We start from the raw sequence: 20,290 nt of genomic DNA, 5'->3' as shown, positions 1-20,290 counted from the left end.
ACCTAGGAGTAATCAGTTAATGAGTTCATGAACTATTCAGCATTATAGTTGATTTTTAAGTTAAGAATTTCGAAGAATTAAAACTATTTTAACTGTAGCAATCGTAATAAAAGAATGTCTGTATATAATGTAGATGCTATTCATTTTATAGATCATATTTGTATGTTTTTAGGTCATAAATTTTAGGTCATAGAAATCCACCCCTAGTTATGATTGAATTACCGTGAAACAGCTCTTTAGTTTTAGATTTCTGTTTGGGTTTAGTTGTACCCGGCGTGGTAATGCTCTTATGTAGTAAACCTTAGTTTTCAGCCTCTAAAAGACATTTACAAATACGTTAGATTGATGCACCGCTAATTTTACAATTGGATTCGCTCAGAGAATTCTAGGGAACAGTATATCTTCCGGTTGACGCCTTGGAATAGCATACTGGACTGCACAATCAAGTATATTTATAAATATTTATTTAAAAATAAACTTATTTTATACACAACGATAAAACACTTACAGAATACATAAAACAAAGAGTTCATATAAAACACAGTCGTAAAAGAAGTGTCCCCAACAAGGTGAGTGAAGGTAGCAGTGTCCGTGACGGTGCTGAGTTACAGCCGTCAGTATCACACTGGCAAACTTCCTCGACGTGATCGTCATCGTCCACACTGTAGCACGGATTCTTATGTCGATGGTAGCTGCATGTCCGGACTACACGCTCGTCTTCCGTCGATAATACTGTAAACAGAAACAACATGGTTAGTGAATTTGTAGCTGTGTCAAGAAGGAAGTTATGAACAATGGAAGGAAGGGCTCGGATGCTTAAGACCTAAAATTCTTTAAATAGACAAGCAAATATGACCTTAAAAAGACAAAATATGACTTAAGAATAAGACTTAAGAATCCTTTTTAGATTCAAAATTTCAACTGGTAAATTTGTTTCGCTGAATTCAGGACTAATAATTCATTATTATCAGGTTTCTGAACATAGCCAGTTAAATACAGTCCAATTTAATTGGATCACCTATTAAAATGAAATGGCGTATGGCTTTTAGTGCCGGGAGTGTCCGAGGACATGTTCGGCTCGCCAGGTGCAGGTCTTTTGATTTGACATCCGTAGGCGACCTGCTCGTCATGATGATGAAGACTACACATACACCCAGCCCCCGTGCCAGCGGAATTAACCAATTATGGTTACAACTCCCAACCCTGTCGGGAATCGAACCAGGACCCCTGTAACCAAAAGCCAGCACGCTAACTATTTAGCCATGGAGTCGGACTACTTTTCAGTCTTTATATATAACAGGCAGTAAAGGAAATCAAAGAGGAATTTGGGAAGGGAATCACAATCCAAGGAGAGGAAATCAAAACTCTGAGATTGCTTATGATATTGTTATTTTATCTGAGCCTGCAGAAGATTTGGAGAAATTGCTGAGTGGTATGGACAAAGTCTTGGTTAAGGAGTACAAGATGAAAACAAATAAGTCCAAAATAAAAGTAATGGAGCGCAGTCATACAAAGTCAGGTGATGCGGGAAATATTAGATTAGGAAATGAATATTGTCTGAGACAGCGTATGGTAGGCCTACCTTTAAAGCATGTTTTTTAAGAAAACTACGTAACATTTCAAAAGTTGAAAGCTTGATTTTGAGGAAAACATAGTATTGAAGAAAATTAGAAATCAATCTTATATTAACATTTTAGAACGACTAAGGAATAGTAAAAAATGTTAAAGTTTACATTGAACAAGAAACGTTAAGTTCCTAAACGTACTGAAAGTCTTTTAATGTACTGCGCTGAAGTTCAAATGCATGTAGGTCTATTTTCTTTTATTTTTCCTTCACGGGTGGCACTGGATTAGAACTATATTACGTTGGTCATCGTGTCATGAATAAGAGATTTACTATTTCGGGCCGGAAAGTATAAAATAATGATAAATGACGCTTGTTTATGTGAAAGAAAGAGCTAGAGCTACCACCAAACCACTCAAATATGACTGAAATATGGTGCTTTTATCAAATGTGGTTGAAATATGACCAAGATCGAAATTTACTTTTATAGGGAAAAAAAAAGAAGCAACTTATTTGTGACGAGCAGAAATGGATTTGCAATAAGACCAATTAGATATTCAGGGAACAAAATATGAATTTTCATAAACGTCCGATCCTTAATAGAAGGCTTTACCTTCCACTGCTCCAAAGGCCTCTCATGACCTATTGGGAGATGGCTTTTCTTTAAGGGTTTCAATAGTCCTACACTAGTGGACCCGTGCTTCTCGGCAGCATTCGTTAGAAGTAGATCCTATAACTCGTCTTGATATGCTTATCATAGTCATATTGTTTTGCCTGCCCTTTCCAATAGTTTTAACAACATTTAATACCAGTACAGAATAACTGATTCATTCCTAATGTCGTTTATTCTTTTTTTCTTAATCTGTTTACCCTCCAGGATTGGCTTTTCCCTCGGACTTGACGAGGGATCCCACCCCTACCGTCTCAAGGGCAGTGTCCTGGAGGTTCAAACATCGGGTCGGGGGATACAACTGGGGGGAATGACCAGTACCTCGCCCAGGCGGCCTCACCTGCTATGCTGAACAGGGGCCTCGGTGGGGGATGGGAAGATTGGAAGGTATAGACAAGGAAGAGGGAAGGAAGTGGCCGTGGCCTTAAGTTAGGTACCATCCCGGCATTTGCCTGGAGGAGAAGTGGGAAACCACGGAAAACCACTTCCAGGATGCCTGAGGTGGGAATCGAACCCACGCCTACGCAGTTGACCTCCCGAGGCTGAGTGGACCCCGTTCCAGCCCTCATACCACTTTTCAAATTTCGTGGCAGAGGCGGGAATCGAACCTGAACCTCCGGGGGTGGCAGCTAATCACACTAACCACTACACCACAGAGGTGGACCTAACGTACTTAATAACATTTCTTTCCGTGCAGTATTCACCGTTCTTCGACCATTCGGGCGTATCTGGATCTTAACATTTTCAAATGATCTTGCCCGAGATAGTGCAACATACAATTGGCCTTGAATGAAAACTGGTTCGGGCAAGTAGACACTCTCTTTTTCAAGAGGTTGTCCCTGCGTTTTATTACTTTAGAAGGCTAGTCGACTTGATACCTTCCTGTCTGTGGGTACGTAGATGTTTTCTATTAGTAGCATGTAAGTATTAGGAACGTACTGCCATCTGTTGAGTATATTGAAAAGCTGGGGAAGGTCTGAAAATCAAAGAGTATATAGCACAGAACAATGTAATATTCTTCAGAGGAAGTGTACCTGCCATCTGTTGAGTATATTGAGAAGCTGGGGAAGGTCTGAAAATCAAAGAGTATATAGCACAGAACAATGTAATATTCTTCAGAGGAAGTGTACCTGCCATCTGTTGAGTATATTGAGAAGCCGGGATAGGTCTGAAAATCAAAGAGTATATAGCACAGAACAATGTAATATTCTTACGTGATCAAAGGAAGTGTATACTCTGGTTTGACAAGTAATAATCAAACATGGCTGCATGCAGTCACATTACTAAAGATAAAGATAAAATACAAGAATGTTAATGAAAGGGTTGGTCACTTAGCAACCTGCTTAGTACAGAATGTATTGCGGGTTAGGGTAAGACTTCGCCTGAAATTACTGGAGTGATCATTTGATGATTTTATTTTATGATTCCCCATACTCAAGTTCACTGATCTTAGAGACCTATCAATGCCTCATGATTCACTGGAAGGCAGTTCCGGAGAGAATAAAGCGAAATGAAGCAAATCGGTCCAGTAGAACGAACGGACGGATTTGCCAAAGCTGTTTTAGTAGACTGTTTTAATATATAGACCAGCAGTTTCCCGCTGGCTCCGCCCGCAATCTACAATGTATGGTGTTGTTCGCTACTATCCTCACGGATGTATTTTGCAAAGTTCCGACTTAATGAAATAAAGCACATGATCTGCTAAAGTAATAGAATGTAATATTGCGTCAAGAAAACACTTGAAAATACATTACCAAAGAAATTGAATTAGACGTTCCTTGGAACAACACTACGCGCCGAACTATTAAAAAGTCCTTCAAAGATCTTCGTCATAGAGACAAATGTACTCATAACTATTCTTATAATCTACCAATGTAAGTAGTTATTACCTCAAAAGAAAGCCCTTGATCCACTGAGCGTTTTTAGACCAAAACGAACTGCGTACCTCAATTAGAACGCAAGATATGATTGGTTCAATGAGAAAAAATGTTGAAGAAATGAGACGTCAAATTTAATGTACACTCATAACTTTGCTCAGAATGAACCAATTTGAATAGTTAAGAGCTGAAATAAAAGAACCTGATCCAGTGAGTGTTCTTAGGCCAAACCAAACTCCGTGCCTCAATTAGAACCAAAGATATGATTGCTTCAAAGATACAAAAAATTGAAGAAATGAAATAATGTGAGGAAGGTGGAAGTACCTGATGACAAATTTGTGCATGAATATCTTTAAGTTAAAACAAAAATGAAGGAAATCGACCGGATAGAATGGCCGGACTGACTGACTTTAGTTTTCAATTTTTTTTAAATATATAGATTACAAGAGCCGAAAGGGAGGTTTTGCGCATGCGTTGAGTGTTTAGGAACATTTTCTTCCTTGTAACGCGCAATGATTTATTGCAAGCTATGTTGAATTTCCTTATTTAATATTCATATGAATACATTACGCTCATTTCAGGGCCTGATATTCAAACAGTTTACACTAGCCATAAAAAAGTCGATATCATTCAAGAATTAGTCGAGTCGCCCCCATTGACGCAGTTTAACCATTCGATTTCTAAGTAACTGCAACAAATGCACTGAAAAAGATTACTTGTGATTTTATGTTGGTAGAGTTTGAGTGCGGTAACTACGGTATCACAAAGTTTCACTTTCCACAATATGTTTTCAAGAACACACATAAAATTCTACATAGCAATTATAAATCCATTGTCTTAGTAGTATGTTAATTCAGAATGTGCATTTAAACTCTGAAAGAAACATTCTGAATGTTCCGGACATCTTGGGCGAGCCTATAATGCATATCATATTATGGACAAAGGAATTGTCATCACTGTAAGGTCGATATTTACGTTGGTAGAACTCAAAAGCCAATGACGTGTAATGTGCTATGATGTCCCCAGTACACAAGATAGGAACTGTAATGGGTTGACTGGAGTATACATCTCATAGCACAGTAAGAGACTACATAATTCTTTTTTTTTAATTTTTTTTTTTTTTTTTATGCGTACGCATAACATCTAAAGCTTACCTTGTTTATTAAGGACAAATTTTGCTACATTCTCACGAGAGTTTATTAAACATGAAATCTCATTTTATTATGCTGATCTATTCTTAGATGTGGACATCCCAAGTAGGCCTATTTTTGAGCTTAAGACGCATACAGTATTTCCCCTCTCGAGTAAGAAAAGTGATTCTTCCGACTTACTGGTCACTAACGGAGTCTTTGAGGTGCTACACATTGACCTTTTTTTTTTTTCTTTTTGTGTTTGCATGTTGGTAGCCGAGTTATTCTACGTCCCAAAAGTGAAAACGTGAAGTGCCCAGATAAGTATTTAATGCTATTTTGTAAGGTTGAAAGTGGTGAAAATACGTGTGGAGATGCGCCAAGCAGTAGCTCGTGCCTGAGGTAAAGTTGAGAGGAATGAGTCTCAGTCACAAAGCTGAGTGGTGGATGACCAGGACAACCTGATACTTTAGGAGTAGCATGGAAGGCAAGGCCTAAACAGGTGATTTAACATTAAATATTTGTTACTGACAACGCTGAAAACAGCAGTCTATAGTGAAGATGCGTGTATGACTTCTTCATCTCTTCAGCTCTATTTCCGAATAATTAACGAGGTCTAGGTTTGCTGGCTCTTCTGACTGCATTGTAATCTTATTCGAGCTCCTGAAAGAGAGGTTGTTATAAACTGTAAAACACTTACGGAATTGTAAAATCTCTTCAGTTTATGAAACTCTCTTCTAGCACTTTCATATAAAACCTCAATTCTATCTATTAGATCTGGAAAAGTCGTTGTAATAGGGATGTAGGCAGAGAAAGTTCGCGCCAGATAGCGCTCGTGTACTACTGGGTGAGCGCAAGGCGATCGTCTTATGTTTCTCCCAGTCAGCTGCGAGTAATGTATAGAATGTGACCGAGTTTTCTGAGATAAAACCGATTGTATCTTCTGTAATTTTACCCCAAGGCTATATTAATTAATTGTATAGGTATATCCCCTAGTATATTACGGACGATTTTCAGCGTTTAAACCTTAAACAGCTGCAATATGAACTACGGACCAGAAACGCTAAAATTAGCGGGAAGAAGGAAGAATTAGTACAGCGGTAATTAGAAAATTCTAACACGCTTTATTATCCAAATAATGAATAGGAGTCAGCATGCCTTTTCCTAAAGATTACAATTACTTGAGTATTGTACATTGATAAATATATAAATGTACCTCCACAAGACAAATCATAAATAGATCTTTAAACACGCACTTGCTCCCCTTGTTTATATACTTCGATTCATGTATTTTTTAAAGGTTGATGGCTTACAAGAAACTGCAGATACAGCATTTGTCCACTACCAAAGGCATGTGAATATTCTTGAGTTTCCTAGTGCCGGTTCCTTTGAATATTTGACCATCAGCCATAAGGTGAAGATCACTATCACAAATTTGCATCTGATGGATTATTTCGTATTTAGAAAATCGGAAATAGATGGAGCACCTGTTTCCAACTACAAATCATTGTATTATGCTGGATACAGACTTTTCAGTGAAAAGTTTGTTTTGTTTATAAAAGGTTAATTTCAATCGGGTGAAATTCTAAAATGCAGTGCTGTGAAATCCGAGTACACAAAATATAAGACCTATAATATGAACCTTATTTTAGGAGTACCTGGTGACATTATAGCAGGGGAATGTGAATGTTTTGCTAGAACAGGCCCCAAGGCATGTTGTAAGCATATTGCTGCTGTAAGCTACGCATTAGAGCACTTCCCCAAGACTGGTAGTATTCAGTGTTCGGAAACATGCAGCCAAAATTTATAAACTGTTCAGCATACTCCTACCAAATGGTTGAGGCCAGTTAGCCCTATGAAAGTGGAATATTTGCCTTTGGAAGAAGTTTCGCGTCCGCCTCTGTGGTGTAGTGGTTAGCGTGATTAGCTGCCACCCCCGGAGGTCCGGGTTCGATTCCCGGCTCTGCCACGAAATTTGAAAAGTGGTACGAGGGCTGGAACGGGGTCCACTCAGCCTCGGGAGGTCAACTGAGTAGAGGTGGGTTCGATTCCCACCTCAGCCATCCTGGAAGTGGTTTTCCGTGGTTTCCCACTTCTCCTCCAGGCGAATGCCGGGATGGTACCTAACTTAAGGCCACGGCCGCTTCTCTCATCTTCCTTGCCTATCCCTTCCAATCTTCCCATCCTTCCACAAAGGCCCCTGTTCAGCATAGCAGGTGAGGCCGCCTGGGCGAGGTAAAGGTCATACTCCCCAGTTGTATCCCCCGACCAAGAGTCTGAAGCTCCAGGACACTGGCGGTAGAGGTGGGATCCCTCGCTAAGTCCGAGGGAAAAACCGAACCTGGAGGGTAAACAGATGATGATGATGAAGAAGCTGAACCAGTTATAACACTAGTCGAGGGGTATTTCTGTCTGAAAGCAAGGGGGCTGTTTTCAAGGACATTTTCTCTATGAGGCCAAATGTTCAACTCTCAGTACATGAAATTAATCCAAACATTAAATATTCTCCCAACAGTAGTTTTATGGATTCCGAAGTTAAGGCCTAGTTCTTTGTCAGATTTGTTGGTCCTTGGCTTCATAACTGTCAAGAAGAAACACAGTCTGGGTTCAAGAGGGAATATCTGTAAATTGTATGTTTTCTCCCAGAACAGCAAACACCAAATTACAATGTTGGACGTCTACAAACCCTGTATAAAGCAATATGGCATCAGGATTACGCATTGTTTGCTCAACAACCAAATTAGGCGCCCGCAGGATCTTTTCCAGGGGGGGGGGGCACATTAACAATTTTCTTGAATATAAAAACCAATATAACGTCAGCAACATTAAATTGTTTACAGAAACTTCCAGTTATAACGTATGCTAGCTGACTGTCAGTAATTTCAGTTTATGAAATAATCTAGTATGATATTAAACAATTGAACATCAACATGTTTAGAATTCCAGGGGGGGGGGTAAGTGCCCCCCCTTGCGGGCGCCCATGCCTGTAGTATTTTTTGAGTGCTGATGTCTTTGAAAATGGGAGTCACAAATGTAACATTTACTTCTTCGGGTATATTCACGATTTCTTCCCATACTTCAAAGAAGGAGATTTCTGTATATTCCGATATTGTAGGCTTATCGTGGTAATCCGGCAATTTTTTTTGGTGTATGGCCTCTTCCTTGTTTTTGTTGTGTTCGTGGTACACGGAAAAAGCGATGGAACAGCGCCCGGTTTAATCTTGCTCTCTCACCTTTAAATACAAACGCATAAATTTGGTGGTTGTTATCAAAATGCCTAATCAGTTTATAGGTAGAAAATAGGAATTATTTCCCTTCGTAAATCGCACTTACCCAACAAAGTTTTCGTGAATTCACCGGGTTGAAAAAAATGGGAACACACTTTAATATTTTCGGTCAGGTTCTTCTCACCGAAATTTTTCGTTCTAATAGCATGTAACCATTTCGTCCTCATTTCTTTATTTTGTGGAAACTGGTGAAACGAAAATGGGCTTCCCTGATTTTTGCAAAGAGGAACACTGCAATAGCTCGGCATAGTCACGAAAATAACAATTTAAGCAACTTAAGTTCGTGGATATTTAGCGGCATGAGTACACAGGAGACAAATGAAAAGCGCATTGCGCTTACCCAGTACAGCAGCAGTGCGCTCTATCGGTGCTAGTTCTATACATCCCTATTAGATAAATATGATGCAAAGAAAAATTGTGTTATAATATAAGAATGCTGCATATCTCTTATTAAAACTATAAAATAGAAATAAACTCGACCCTTATTTCAATAGCTGTAAGTTCTGAAGAGATATAGTATTTAGAGTGCACCATATTTCCTGGCATTGGCTAAAAGAATTTTGTTCCTTTCGTAAACCTGCCTCCGTGGCTCAGGCGGCAGCGCGCCGGCCTCTCACCACTGGATACCGTGGTTCAAATCCCGGCCACTCCATGTGAGATTTGTGTTGGACAGAGCGGAGGCGGGGCAGGCTTTTCTCCGGGTACTCCGGTTGTCCCGGTCATCTTTCATTCCACCAGCACTCTCCATTAACATTTTATCTCATCTGTCAGTTACTTATTATTGCCCTAGAGGAGTGCGACAGGCTTCGGTAGCCGGCACCTTTCCTATCTTTGCCGCTAGACGGGGCTTCATTCATTCCATTGCTGACCCGGTCAAATGACTGGAAACAGGCTGTAGATTTTCATTTTCGTAAACCTGCCTCAGTGTCATCATTAATAATAATCTGACACCGGTGGGACACTGATGACAGTCAGCATTACTGCAATCCCCCGCCCCAGTCCAACTACTCATCTCCCTGTTTGCGGCTTGCCACCTTTTATATCCTGATGATGGAGTAGTAGAATTTTTATGGTACAGTTAGATCGGGAAGGTTCTCGTTCCCCGTTCCAGAAGGTCCACGCCACGGGAAGCCAGACGAAGAAGAGAGCAATAGCGGGGAAGTGCGGCGTGCCACCCGGCCGGCTGGGAGGCCCCCGGACTGGCTTAGTTCATCCCTTCCAGGATATTGTTCTTTTTTTTTTTTTTTGCTTTACGTCGCACCGACACAGATATGTCTTATGACGACGATGGGATAGGAAAGACCTAGGAATAGGAAGGAAGCGGTCGTGGCCTTAATTAAGGTACAGCCCCAGCATTTACCTGGTGTGAAAATGGGAAACCACGGAAAACCATCTTCAGGGCTGCCGACAGTGGGGCTCGAACCCACTATCTTCCTTTGTGAATCTATATTTATATATATCTATATATATAAAATAACTTGTCCTGACTGACTGACTGATTCATCATCGCCGAGCCAAAACTACTGGACATAAAGAAATGAAATTTTGGGAATATATTCATATTAAGATGTAGGTGCTCGCTAAGAGAGGATTTTTTGATATTCCGTCGCTAAGGGGGTGAAAAGGGGGGTTAAATTTTAAAAAGAGTGTATCTATATCTCAAAACTTTAAAAGTTTACAGATGTAAAAATTGGTATTTAGAATCTTCTTTTAAAATAAGGATACACGTATTTTTTTGTTTTCTGAAAACCCCAATAGGAGGGGTGAAAAAGGGTGAAAATGGGGAAAAATGTGTTGAATGCCTTCAATGAGGATACCGGTACTAATATCTCAGAAACTGAAGATATTACAGACCTGAAAATTGGTACTTTTGATCTCTTTTAAAAATAAAGAAACACGTATTTTTTGTTTCTGGAAAATGAATTAATGGGAGGGTGAAAAGGGGGGTGAATTTTTAAAATGAGTGAATCTATATCTCCAAACTTTTAAAGTTTGCAGATGTTAAAACTGGTATTTAGAATCTTCATTAAAAATAAAGAAACACGTATTTTTTTGATTTCGGAAAACCGAAATAGGAGGAGTGAAAAGGGGTGGAAAAAGGGTTGAATGCCTTTAATGAGGCTACTTATATCTCAGAAACTGAAGATATTAGAGACCTGAAAATCGGTGTTTGGGATCTCCTTTAAAAATAAATAAACACGTATTTTTTGTTTCTGGAAAATCCAATTAAGGGAGGGGGTGAAAAGGGGGTAATATTTTAAAATGAGTGTATCTATATCTCAAAACTTTTAAAGGTTATAGATGTGAAAATTGGTATTTAGAATCTCCTTTAAAAATAAAGAAGCACGTATATTTCGTTTTCGGAAAATCCTAATAGGAAGGGTGGAAAAGGTTGAAGAAGGGGTCGAATGCTTTTCATGAGTCTACTTATATTTCAGAACCCGAAGATATTACAGACTTGAAAATTGGTATTTGGGATCTACTTTAAAAGTAAAGAAACACGTATTTTTTCGTTTTTGGAAAATCCAAATATTGGGGGTGAAAAGGGGGGTGAATTTTTTTAAAATGAGTGTGTCTACATCTTAAAACTTTAAAATTTACAGATGTAAAAATTGCTAGTTAGAATCTCCTCTAAAAATAAAGGAACACATATTTTTTTGTTTCCTGTAAATCCCAATAGGAGGGGTGTAAAGGGGGGAAAAATGGGTTGAATGCCTTTAATGAGGATACATATATCTCAGAAACGAAAGATATTACAGAACTGAAAATTTGTATATGGGATCTCCTTTAAAAATAAAGAAACACGTATTTTTTAGTTTTTGGAAATTCCAATTAATGGCGGTTAAACAGGAGTGACAAATTGGGGTGAATTTTTTGAAAGACTATATCTACAGAATATCTTGGAATCGTAAAATGTTACAGACGTAAAAAGTGGGTGTTTGGAATCTCCTGTAAATGTAAAGAAACATAGGTGATTTGTTTTTGGAAACTCCACTTAAAGGGGAACTCAAAAGGGGTGAAATTTTGAAATGAGAATTTTTACAGTATACCTAAAAAACCTAACATGTTACAGAAGTGAAAAATGGTATTTTTTATCTCTATTAAACATAAAGAAACGTGTATTTTTAGTTTTCGGAAATATCACCTGGGTGGAGGGGCGGGTGGAAAGTGACTGAAAATGGTGTTGAATTCTTTTAATTAGGCTACTGATATATCAAAAATGAAGATTTTACAGACGTGAAATTTGATATTTTCAATCTGCTTTAAAAGTAAAAATACACGTATTCTCTAAAAATCCAATGAAGTGGGGGGGGGGGTGAAAGAATTGAAAAATTAATTGGCTTAATTGTATGAGAATACATACATCTAATAAAAACTATAGTTATTACAGATGTGAAAATTCGTATTTGGATCTCCTTTAAAAACAAAGAAAAACGCGTTTTGGGCGGGAAACCATCTTGGAGGGCGGGAGTGTAAAGGAGTTGAATTCCTTTCATGAGGACACATAAATCAAAAACTGAAGAAGTTAGAGTCGTGATAATTGGTATTTAGAAGATCCTTTACTATTAAAGAAACAAGTATTTTTTTCGGGAAAGTTCACTTAGGGGGGGGGGGGAGTAGTGTGAAATGGAGTGAAAAAAGTAAATTACTTTTATGGGGATACTTATATCTCAAAACGGAAGATAATAGACGTGAACATTGGTGTTTGGAATCTTCCTTAAACATAAAGAAACAAGCCTTCTTTTAATTTTTTTTGGGGGGGGGGTGGCGGTAAATAAACTTAACGGCGGTGGGGTGTAGAAGGAGGTGAGACCAATTGATTTTACTGTTATTAATGTACTTATAAGGATCCTCCGTTGCTCAGGTGGCACCGCGCCGGCCTCTCAAAGCTGGGTTCCGTGGTTCAAATCCCGGTCACTCCATGTGACATTCGTGCTGGACAAAACGGAGGCAGGATAGGTTTTTCTCTGGATACTCCGGTTTTCCCTGTCATAAGCCATTCCAGCAACACATAATAATAATAATAATAATAATAATAGTAATAATGTTCCGGACCGTCGTCAAATGTGCGGACCGCGCTGGCAACGGCTACTGGACGGGTAATGACTAAGAATGCAGTCCGGCCGCGGGTTCAGTGCCGCCAAATCACCCAATATGACACCATGCCGGATCTCCTGAAGGATTTTATCCATATTAAAAATGATTAACGGAAAAGATGGCAAAGATTTATGGACCCAACTGACCAGGAGGAATACCTGAGCCTAGCCCGGGAAGTACGAAATCGATTGTTGGAAAGGAATATTGAAAAATGGGAGGAAACGTGCTGTAAAATAATAGAAAACGAGTCAGATCGGGAATTTTGGAGGATTCTCGCAGAAAACGAGTCAGATCGCGAATTTCGGTGGATTATATATCTAAAACAATAAGCATTCAATTATAAATTTCAGGATAATACCGTAGCGAAGCACGGGTATCTTGCTAGTATATATATAAAATAAGAGTTTTGTCTGTATATTGTTCAGAATTTGAAAAGAATGGTATTTCTGTATCGGTCATGCCCACAGTAATAAGGAAATGCATTTTTCTTTTCCGTAATTTATGTCTGTCTGTCTGTCTGTCTGTCTGTCTGTCTGTCTGTCTGTCTGTCTGTCTGTCTGTCTGTCTGTCTGTCTGTCTGTCTGTATGTATGTACACGTATCACGAGAAAACGGCTGAAGAGAATTTAATGAAAATCGGAATGTAAAGTCGGGTGATGAACCGCTACAATCTAGGCTATAATTTATTTTATTCACGCCGAGTGAAATGGTAGTTTAGGGGATGGCCTGAAATTTAATTCTCAAACATTTATGTTATTAGTGGCCGCGTCTTAATAAAAATCGATATGCAAGGTCGGGGTAATAAGTCGATATAATCTAGGCCATAAATAATTGTATTCACGCTGAGAAAAATGGTAGTTTAGGGGAAGGCCTAAAATTTAATTCTCAAATATTTATTATATTAGTGGTCGTATCTTCATGAAAATTGGTATGCAAGGTCGGTGAATAAGTCGCTATAATCTAGGCCATCAATAATTTTATTCACTCTGATTGAAATGGTAGTTTAGGGGAAGGCCTGAAATGTAATCTATATATATATAAAGTAGCTTGTCCTGACTGACTGATTCATCATCGCCGAGCCAAAACTACTGGACATAAAGAAATGAAATTTTGGGCATAGATTCATATTAAGATGTAGGTGCTCGCTAAGAGAGGATTTTTGGATATTCCGTCGCTAAGGGGGTGAAAAGGGGGGTGAAATTTTAAAAAGAGTGTATCTATATCTCAAAACTTTAAAAGTTTACAGATGTAAAAATTGGTACTTAGAATCTTCTTTTAAAATAAGGATACACGTATTTTTTTTGTTTTCTGAAAACCCCAATAGGAGGGGTGAAAAAGGGTGAAAATGGGGAAAAATGGGTTGAATGCCTTCAATCAGGATACCGGTACTTATATCTCAGAAACTGAAGATATTACAGACCTGAAAATTGGTACTTTTGATCTCTTTTAAAAATAAAGAAACACGTATTTTTTTGTTTTTGGAAAATCCAATTAATGGGAGGGTGAAAAAGGGGTGAATTTTTAAAATGAGTGAATCTCTATCTCCAAACTTTTAAAGTTTGCAGATGTAAAATCTGGTATTTAGAATCTTCATTAAAAATAAAGAAACACGTATTTTTTTGTTTTCGGAAAATCGCAATAGGAGGAGTGAAAAGGGGTGGAAAATGGGTTGAATGCCTTTATTGAGGTTACTTATATCTCAGAAACTGAAGATATTACAGACCTGAAAATCGGTGTTTGGGATCTCCTTTAAAAATAAAGAAACACGTATTTTTCTGTTCCTGGAAAATCCAATTAAGGGAGGGGGTGAAAAGGGGGTAATATTTTAAAATGAGTGTATCTATATCTCAAAAGTTTTAAAGGTTATAGATGTGAAAATTGGTATTTAGAATCTCCTTTAAAAATAAAGAAACACGTATATTTTGTTTTCGGAAAATCCAATTAATGGCGGTTAAACAGGAGTGACAAATTGGGGTGAATTTTTGAAAGACTATATCTACAGAATATCTTGGAAACGTAAAATGTTACAGACGTAAAAAGTGGGTGTTTGGAATCTCCTGTAAATGTAAAGAAACATAGGATATTTGTTTTTGGAAACTCCACTTAAGGGGAACTCAAAAGGGGTGAAATTTTGAAATGAGAATTTTTACAGTATATCTAAAAAACTTAACATGTTACAGAAGTTAAAAATGGTATTTTTTATCTCTATTAAACATAAAGAAACGTGTATTTTTAGTTTTCGGAAATATCACCTGGGCGGGGGGGGGGGTTAAAGTGACTGAAAATGGTGTTGAATTCTTTTAATTAGGCTACTGATATATCAAAAATGAAGATTTTACAGACATGAAATTTGATATTTTCAATCTGCTTTAAAAGTAAAAATACACGTATTCTCTTAAAATCCAATGAAGCGGGGGGGGGGGGGTGTGTGAAAGAATTGAAAAATTAATTGGCTTAATTGTATGAGAATACATACATCTAATAAAAACTAAAGTTATTACAGATGTGAAAATTCGTATTTGGATCTCCTTTAAAAACAAAGAAAAACGCGGTTTGGGCGGGAAACCATCTTGGAGGGCGGGAGTGTAAAGGAGTTGAATTCCTTTCATGAGGACACATAAATCAAAAACTGAAGAAGTTAGAGTTGTGATAATTGGTATTTAGAAGATCCTTTACTATTAAAGAAACAAGTATTTATTTCGGGAATTTCACTTGGGGGGGGGGGGGAGTAGTGTGAAATGAAGTGAGAAAAGTAAATTACTTTTATGGGGATACTTATATCTCAAAACTGAAGGTAATAGACGTGAACATTGGTGTTTGGAATCTCCCTTAAACATAAAGAAACAAGCCTTCTTTTCATTTCTTTTTGTGGGGGGGGGGGGGTGGCGGTAAATAAACTTAACGGCGGTGGGGTGTAGAAGGAGGTGAGACCAATTGATGTTACTGTTATTAATGTACTTACAAGGATCCTCCGTTGCTCAGGTGGCACCGCGCCGGCCTCTCAAAGCTGGGTTCCGTGGTTCAAATCCCGGTCACTCCATGTGACATTCGTGCTGGACAAAACGGAGGCGGGACAGGGTTTTCTCAGGATACTCCGGTTTTCCCTGTCATCAGCCATTCCAGCAACACATAATAATAAAGTGTTCCGGACCGTCGTCAAATGTGCGGACCGCGCTGGCAACGGCTCCTGGACGGGTAATGACTAAGAATGCAGTCCGGCCGCGGGTTCAGTGCCGCCAAATCACCCAATATGACACCACGCCGGATCTCCTGAAGGATTTTATCCATATTAAAAATGATTAAAGGAAAAGATGGCAAAGATTTACGGACCCAACTGACCAGGAGGAATACCTGAGCCTAGCCCGGGAAGTACGAAATCGATTGCTGGAAAGGAATATTGAAAAATGGGAGGAAACGTGCTGTAAAATAATAGAAAACGAGTCAGATTGCGAATTTCGGCGGATTATATATCTAAAACAATAAGCATTCAATTATAAATTTCAGTATAATACCGTAGCGAAGCACGGGTATCTTGCTAGTCTATATATATAAAATAACTTGTCCTGACTGACTGACTGATTCATCATCGCCGAGCCAAAACTACTGGACATAAAGAAATGAAATTTTGGGAATATATTCATATTAAGATGTAGGTGCTCGCTAAGAGAGGATTTTTTGATATTCCGTCGCTAAGGGGGTGAAAAGGGGGGTTAAATTTTAAGAAGAGTGTATCTATATCTCAAAACTTTAAAAGTTTACAGATGTAAAAATTGGTATTTAGAATCTTCTTTTAAAATAAGGATACACGTATTTTTTTTGTTTTCTGAAAACCCCAATAGGAGGGGTGAAAAAGGGTGAAAATGGGGAAAAATGTGTTGAATGCCTTCAATGAGGATACCGGTACTAATATCTCAGAAACTGAAGATATTACAGACCTGAAAATTGGTACTTTTGATCTCTTTTAAAAATAAAGAAACACGTATTTTTTGTTTTTGGAAAATCGAATTAATGGGAGGGTGAAAAGGGGGGTGAATTTTTAAAATGAGTGAATCTATATCTCCAAACTTTTAAAGTTTGCAGATGTTAAAACTGGTATTTAGAATCTTCATTAAAAATAAAGAAACACGTATTTTTTTGATTTCGGAAAACCGAAATAGGAGGAGTGAAAAGGGGTGGAAAAAGGGTTGAATGCCTTTAATGAGGCTACTTATATCTCAGAAACTGAAGATATTAGAGACCTGAAAATCGGTGTTTGGGATCTCCTTTAAAAATAAATAAACACGTATTTTTTGTTTCTGGAAAATCCAATTAAGGGAGGGGGTGAAAAGGGGGTAATATTTTAAAATGAGTGTATCTATATCTCAAAACTTTTAAAGGTTATAGATGTGAAAATTGGTATTTAGAATCTCCTTTAAAAATAAAGAAGCACGTATATTTCGTTTTCGGAAAATCCTAATAGGAAGGGTGGAAAAGGTTGAAGAACGGGTCGAATGCTTTTCATGAGTCTACTTATATTTCAGAACCCGAAGATATTACAGACTTGAAAATTGGTATTTGGGATCTACTTTAAAAGTAAAGAAACACGTATTTTTTCGTTTTTGGAAAATCCAAATATTGGGGGTGAAAAGGGGGGTGAATTTTTTAAAATGAGTGTGTCTACATCTTAAAACTTTAAAATTTACAGATGTAAAAATTGCTAGTTAGAATCTCCTCTAAAAATAAAGGAACACATATTTTTTTGTTTCCTGTAAATCCCAATAGGAGGGGTGTAAAGGGGGGAAAAATGGGTTGAATGCCTTTAATGAGGATACATATATCTCAGAAACGAAAGATATTACAGAACTGAAAATTTGTATATGGGATCTCCTTTAAAAATAAAGAAACACGTATTTTTTAGTTTTTGGAAATTCCAATTAATGGCGGTTAAACAGGAGTGACAAATTGGGGTGAATTTTTTGAAAGACTATATCTACAGAATATCTTGGAATCGTAAAATGTTACAGACGTAAAAAGTGGGTGTTTGGAATCTCCTGTAAATGTAAAGAAACATAGGTGATTTGTTTTTGGAAACTCCACTTAAAGGGGAACTCAAAAGGGGTGAAATTTTGAAATGAGAATTTTTACAGTATACCTAAAAAACCTAACATGTTACAGAAGTGAAAAATGGTATTTTTTATCTCTATTAAACATAAAGAAACGTGTATTTTTAGTTTTCGGAAATATCACCTGGGTGGAGGGGCGGGTGGAAAGTGACTGAAAATGGTGTTGAATTCTTTTAATTAGGCTACTGATATATCAAAAATGAAGATTTTACAGACGTGAAATTTGATATTTTCAATCTGCTTTAAAAGTAAAAATACACGTATTCTCTAAAAATCCAATGAAGTGGGCGGGGGGGGGGTGAAAGAATTGAAAAATTAATTGGCTTAATTGTATGAGAATACATACATCTAATAAAAACTATAGTTATTACAGATGTGAAAATTCGTATTTGGATCTCCTTTAAAAACAAAGAAAAACGCGTTTTGGGCGGGAAACCATCTTGGAGGGCGGGAGTGTAAAGGAGTTGAATTCCTTTCATGAGGACACATAAATCAAAAACTGAAGAAGTTAGAGTCGTGATAATTGGTATTTAGAAGATCCTTTACTATTAAAGAAACAAGTATTTTTTTCGGGAAAGTTCACTTAGGGGGGGGGGGGGGAGTAGTGTGAAATGGAGTGAAAAAAGTAAATTACTTTTATGGGGATACTTATATCTCAAAACGGAAGATAATAGACGTGAACATTGGTGTTTGGAATCTTCCTTAAACATAAAGAAACAAGCCTTCTTTTAATTTTTTTTGGGGGGGGGGGGGTGGCGGTAAATAAACTTAACGGCGGTGGGGTGTAGAAGGAGGTGAGACCAATTGATTTTACTGTTATTAATGTACTTATAAGGATCCTCCGTTGCTCAGGTGGCACCGCGCCGGCCTCTCAAAGCTGGGTTCCGTGGTTCAAATCCCGGTCACTCCATGTGACATTCGTGCTGGACAAAACGGAGGCGGGATAGGTTTTTCTCCGGATACTCCGGTTTTCCCTGTCATAAGCCATTCCAGCAACACATAATAATAATAATAATAATAATAATAATAATAATAATAATAATAATAATAATAGTAATAATGTTCCGGACCGTCGTCAAATGTGCGGACCGCGCTGGCAACGGCTACTGGACGGGTAATGACTAAGAATGCAGTCCGGCCGCGGGTTCAGTGCCGCCAAATCACCCAATATGACACCATGCCGGATCTCCTGAAGGATTTTATCCATATTAAAAATGATTAACGGAAAAGATGGCAAAGATTTATGGACCCAACTGACCAGGAGGAATACCTGAGCCTAGCCCGGGAAGTACGAAATCGATTGTTGGAAAGGAATATTGAAAAATGGGAGGAAACGTGCTGTAAAATAATAGAAAACGAGTCAGATCGGGAATTTTGGAGGATTCTCGCAGAAAACGAGTCAGATCGCGAATTTCGGTGGATTATATATCTAAAACAATAAGCATTCAATTATAAATTTCAGGATAATACCGTAGCGAAGCACGGGTATCTTGCTAGTCTATATATATAAAATAAGAGTTTTGTCTGTACATTGCTCAGAATTTGAAAAGAATGGTATTTCCGTATCGGTCATGCCCACAGTAATAAGGAAATGCATTTTTTCTTTTCCGTAATTTATGTCTGTCTGTCTGTATGTATGTACACGCATCACGAGAAAACGGCTGAGGAGAGTTTAATGAAAATCGGAAAGTAAAGTCGGGTGATGAACCGCTGCAATCTAGGCTATAACTTATTTTATTCACGCCGAGTGAAATGGTAGTTTAGGGGAAGGCCTGAAATTTAATTCTCAAATATTTATGTTATTAGTGGCCGTGTCTTAATGAAAATCGGTATGCAAGGTCGGGGTAATAAGTCGATATAATCTAGGCCATTAATAATTGTATTCACGCTTTAAAAAAATGGTAGTTTAAGGGGAAGGCATAAAATTTAATTCTCAAACATTTATTGTATTAGTGGTCGTATCTTCACGAAAATTGGTATGCAAAGTCGGGGAATAAGTCGCTATAATATAAGCCATCAATAATTTTATTCACTCTGATTGAAATTGTAGTTTAGGGGAAGGCCCGAAATGTAATCTATATATAAAATAAGACTTTTGTCTGTACATTGCTCAGAAATTGAAAATAATGGTATTTATGTATCTGTCATGTCCCCAGTAACAATGAAATGCATTTTTCTTTTCCGCAATTTCTGTCTGTCTGTCTGTCTGTCTGTCTGTCTGTCTGTCTGTCTGTCTGTCTGTCTGTCTGTCTGTCTGTCTGTCTGTCTGTCTGTCTGTCTGTCTGTCTGTCTGTCTGTCTGTCTGTCTGTTTGTCTGTCTGTCTGTCTGTCTGTCTGTCTGTCTGTCTGTCTGCACGCATCACGAGAAAACGGCTGAAGAGAATTTAATGAAAATCTGTATGTAAAGTCGGGCGATGAACCACTACAATCTAGGCTATAAATTTATTCACGCTGAGTGAAATGGTAGTTTAGGGGAAGGTCTGAAATGTAATTCTCAAATAAGATATGTATCTTATTTATTTCTCAAATAAGGTTTTCAAGGGATACCTGGTAGGAAGGTATT

At 38.0% G+C, this 20,290-nt stretch overlaps 1 protein-coding gene across 2 annotated transcripts in view; it reads right to left on the bottom strand.

The window, feature by feature from the left end:
* Nucleotides 1-447: 447 nt before the first annotated feature.
* Nucleotides 448-20,290, bottom strand: part of LOC136881075 (uncharacterized) — a 205,310-nt gene continuing 185,467 nt past the window's right edge. For both annotated transcript variants that reach the window (XM_067153694.2, XM_067153702.2), the window contains exon 4: nucleotides 448-732. In XM_067153694.2, coding sequence (XP_067009795.1) covers nucleotides 530-732 — 203 coding nt within the window. In that variant the 3' untranslated portion in view covers nucleotides 448-529. The remainder of the gene's footprint in view (nucleotides 733-20,290) is intronic.

The sequence above is a fragment of the Anabrus simplex genome, chromosome 1, assembly GCF_040414725.1.
Source record: "Anabrus simplex isolate iqAnaSimp1 chromosome 1, ASM4041472v1, whole genome shotgun sequence".
NCBI lineage: Eukaryota > Metazoa > Arthropoda > Insecta > Orthoptera > Tettigoniidae > Anabrus > Anabrus simplex.
Note: the sequence above shows the minus strand (reverse complement) of the source record. Positions and strands in the feature narration are given on the sequence as shown.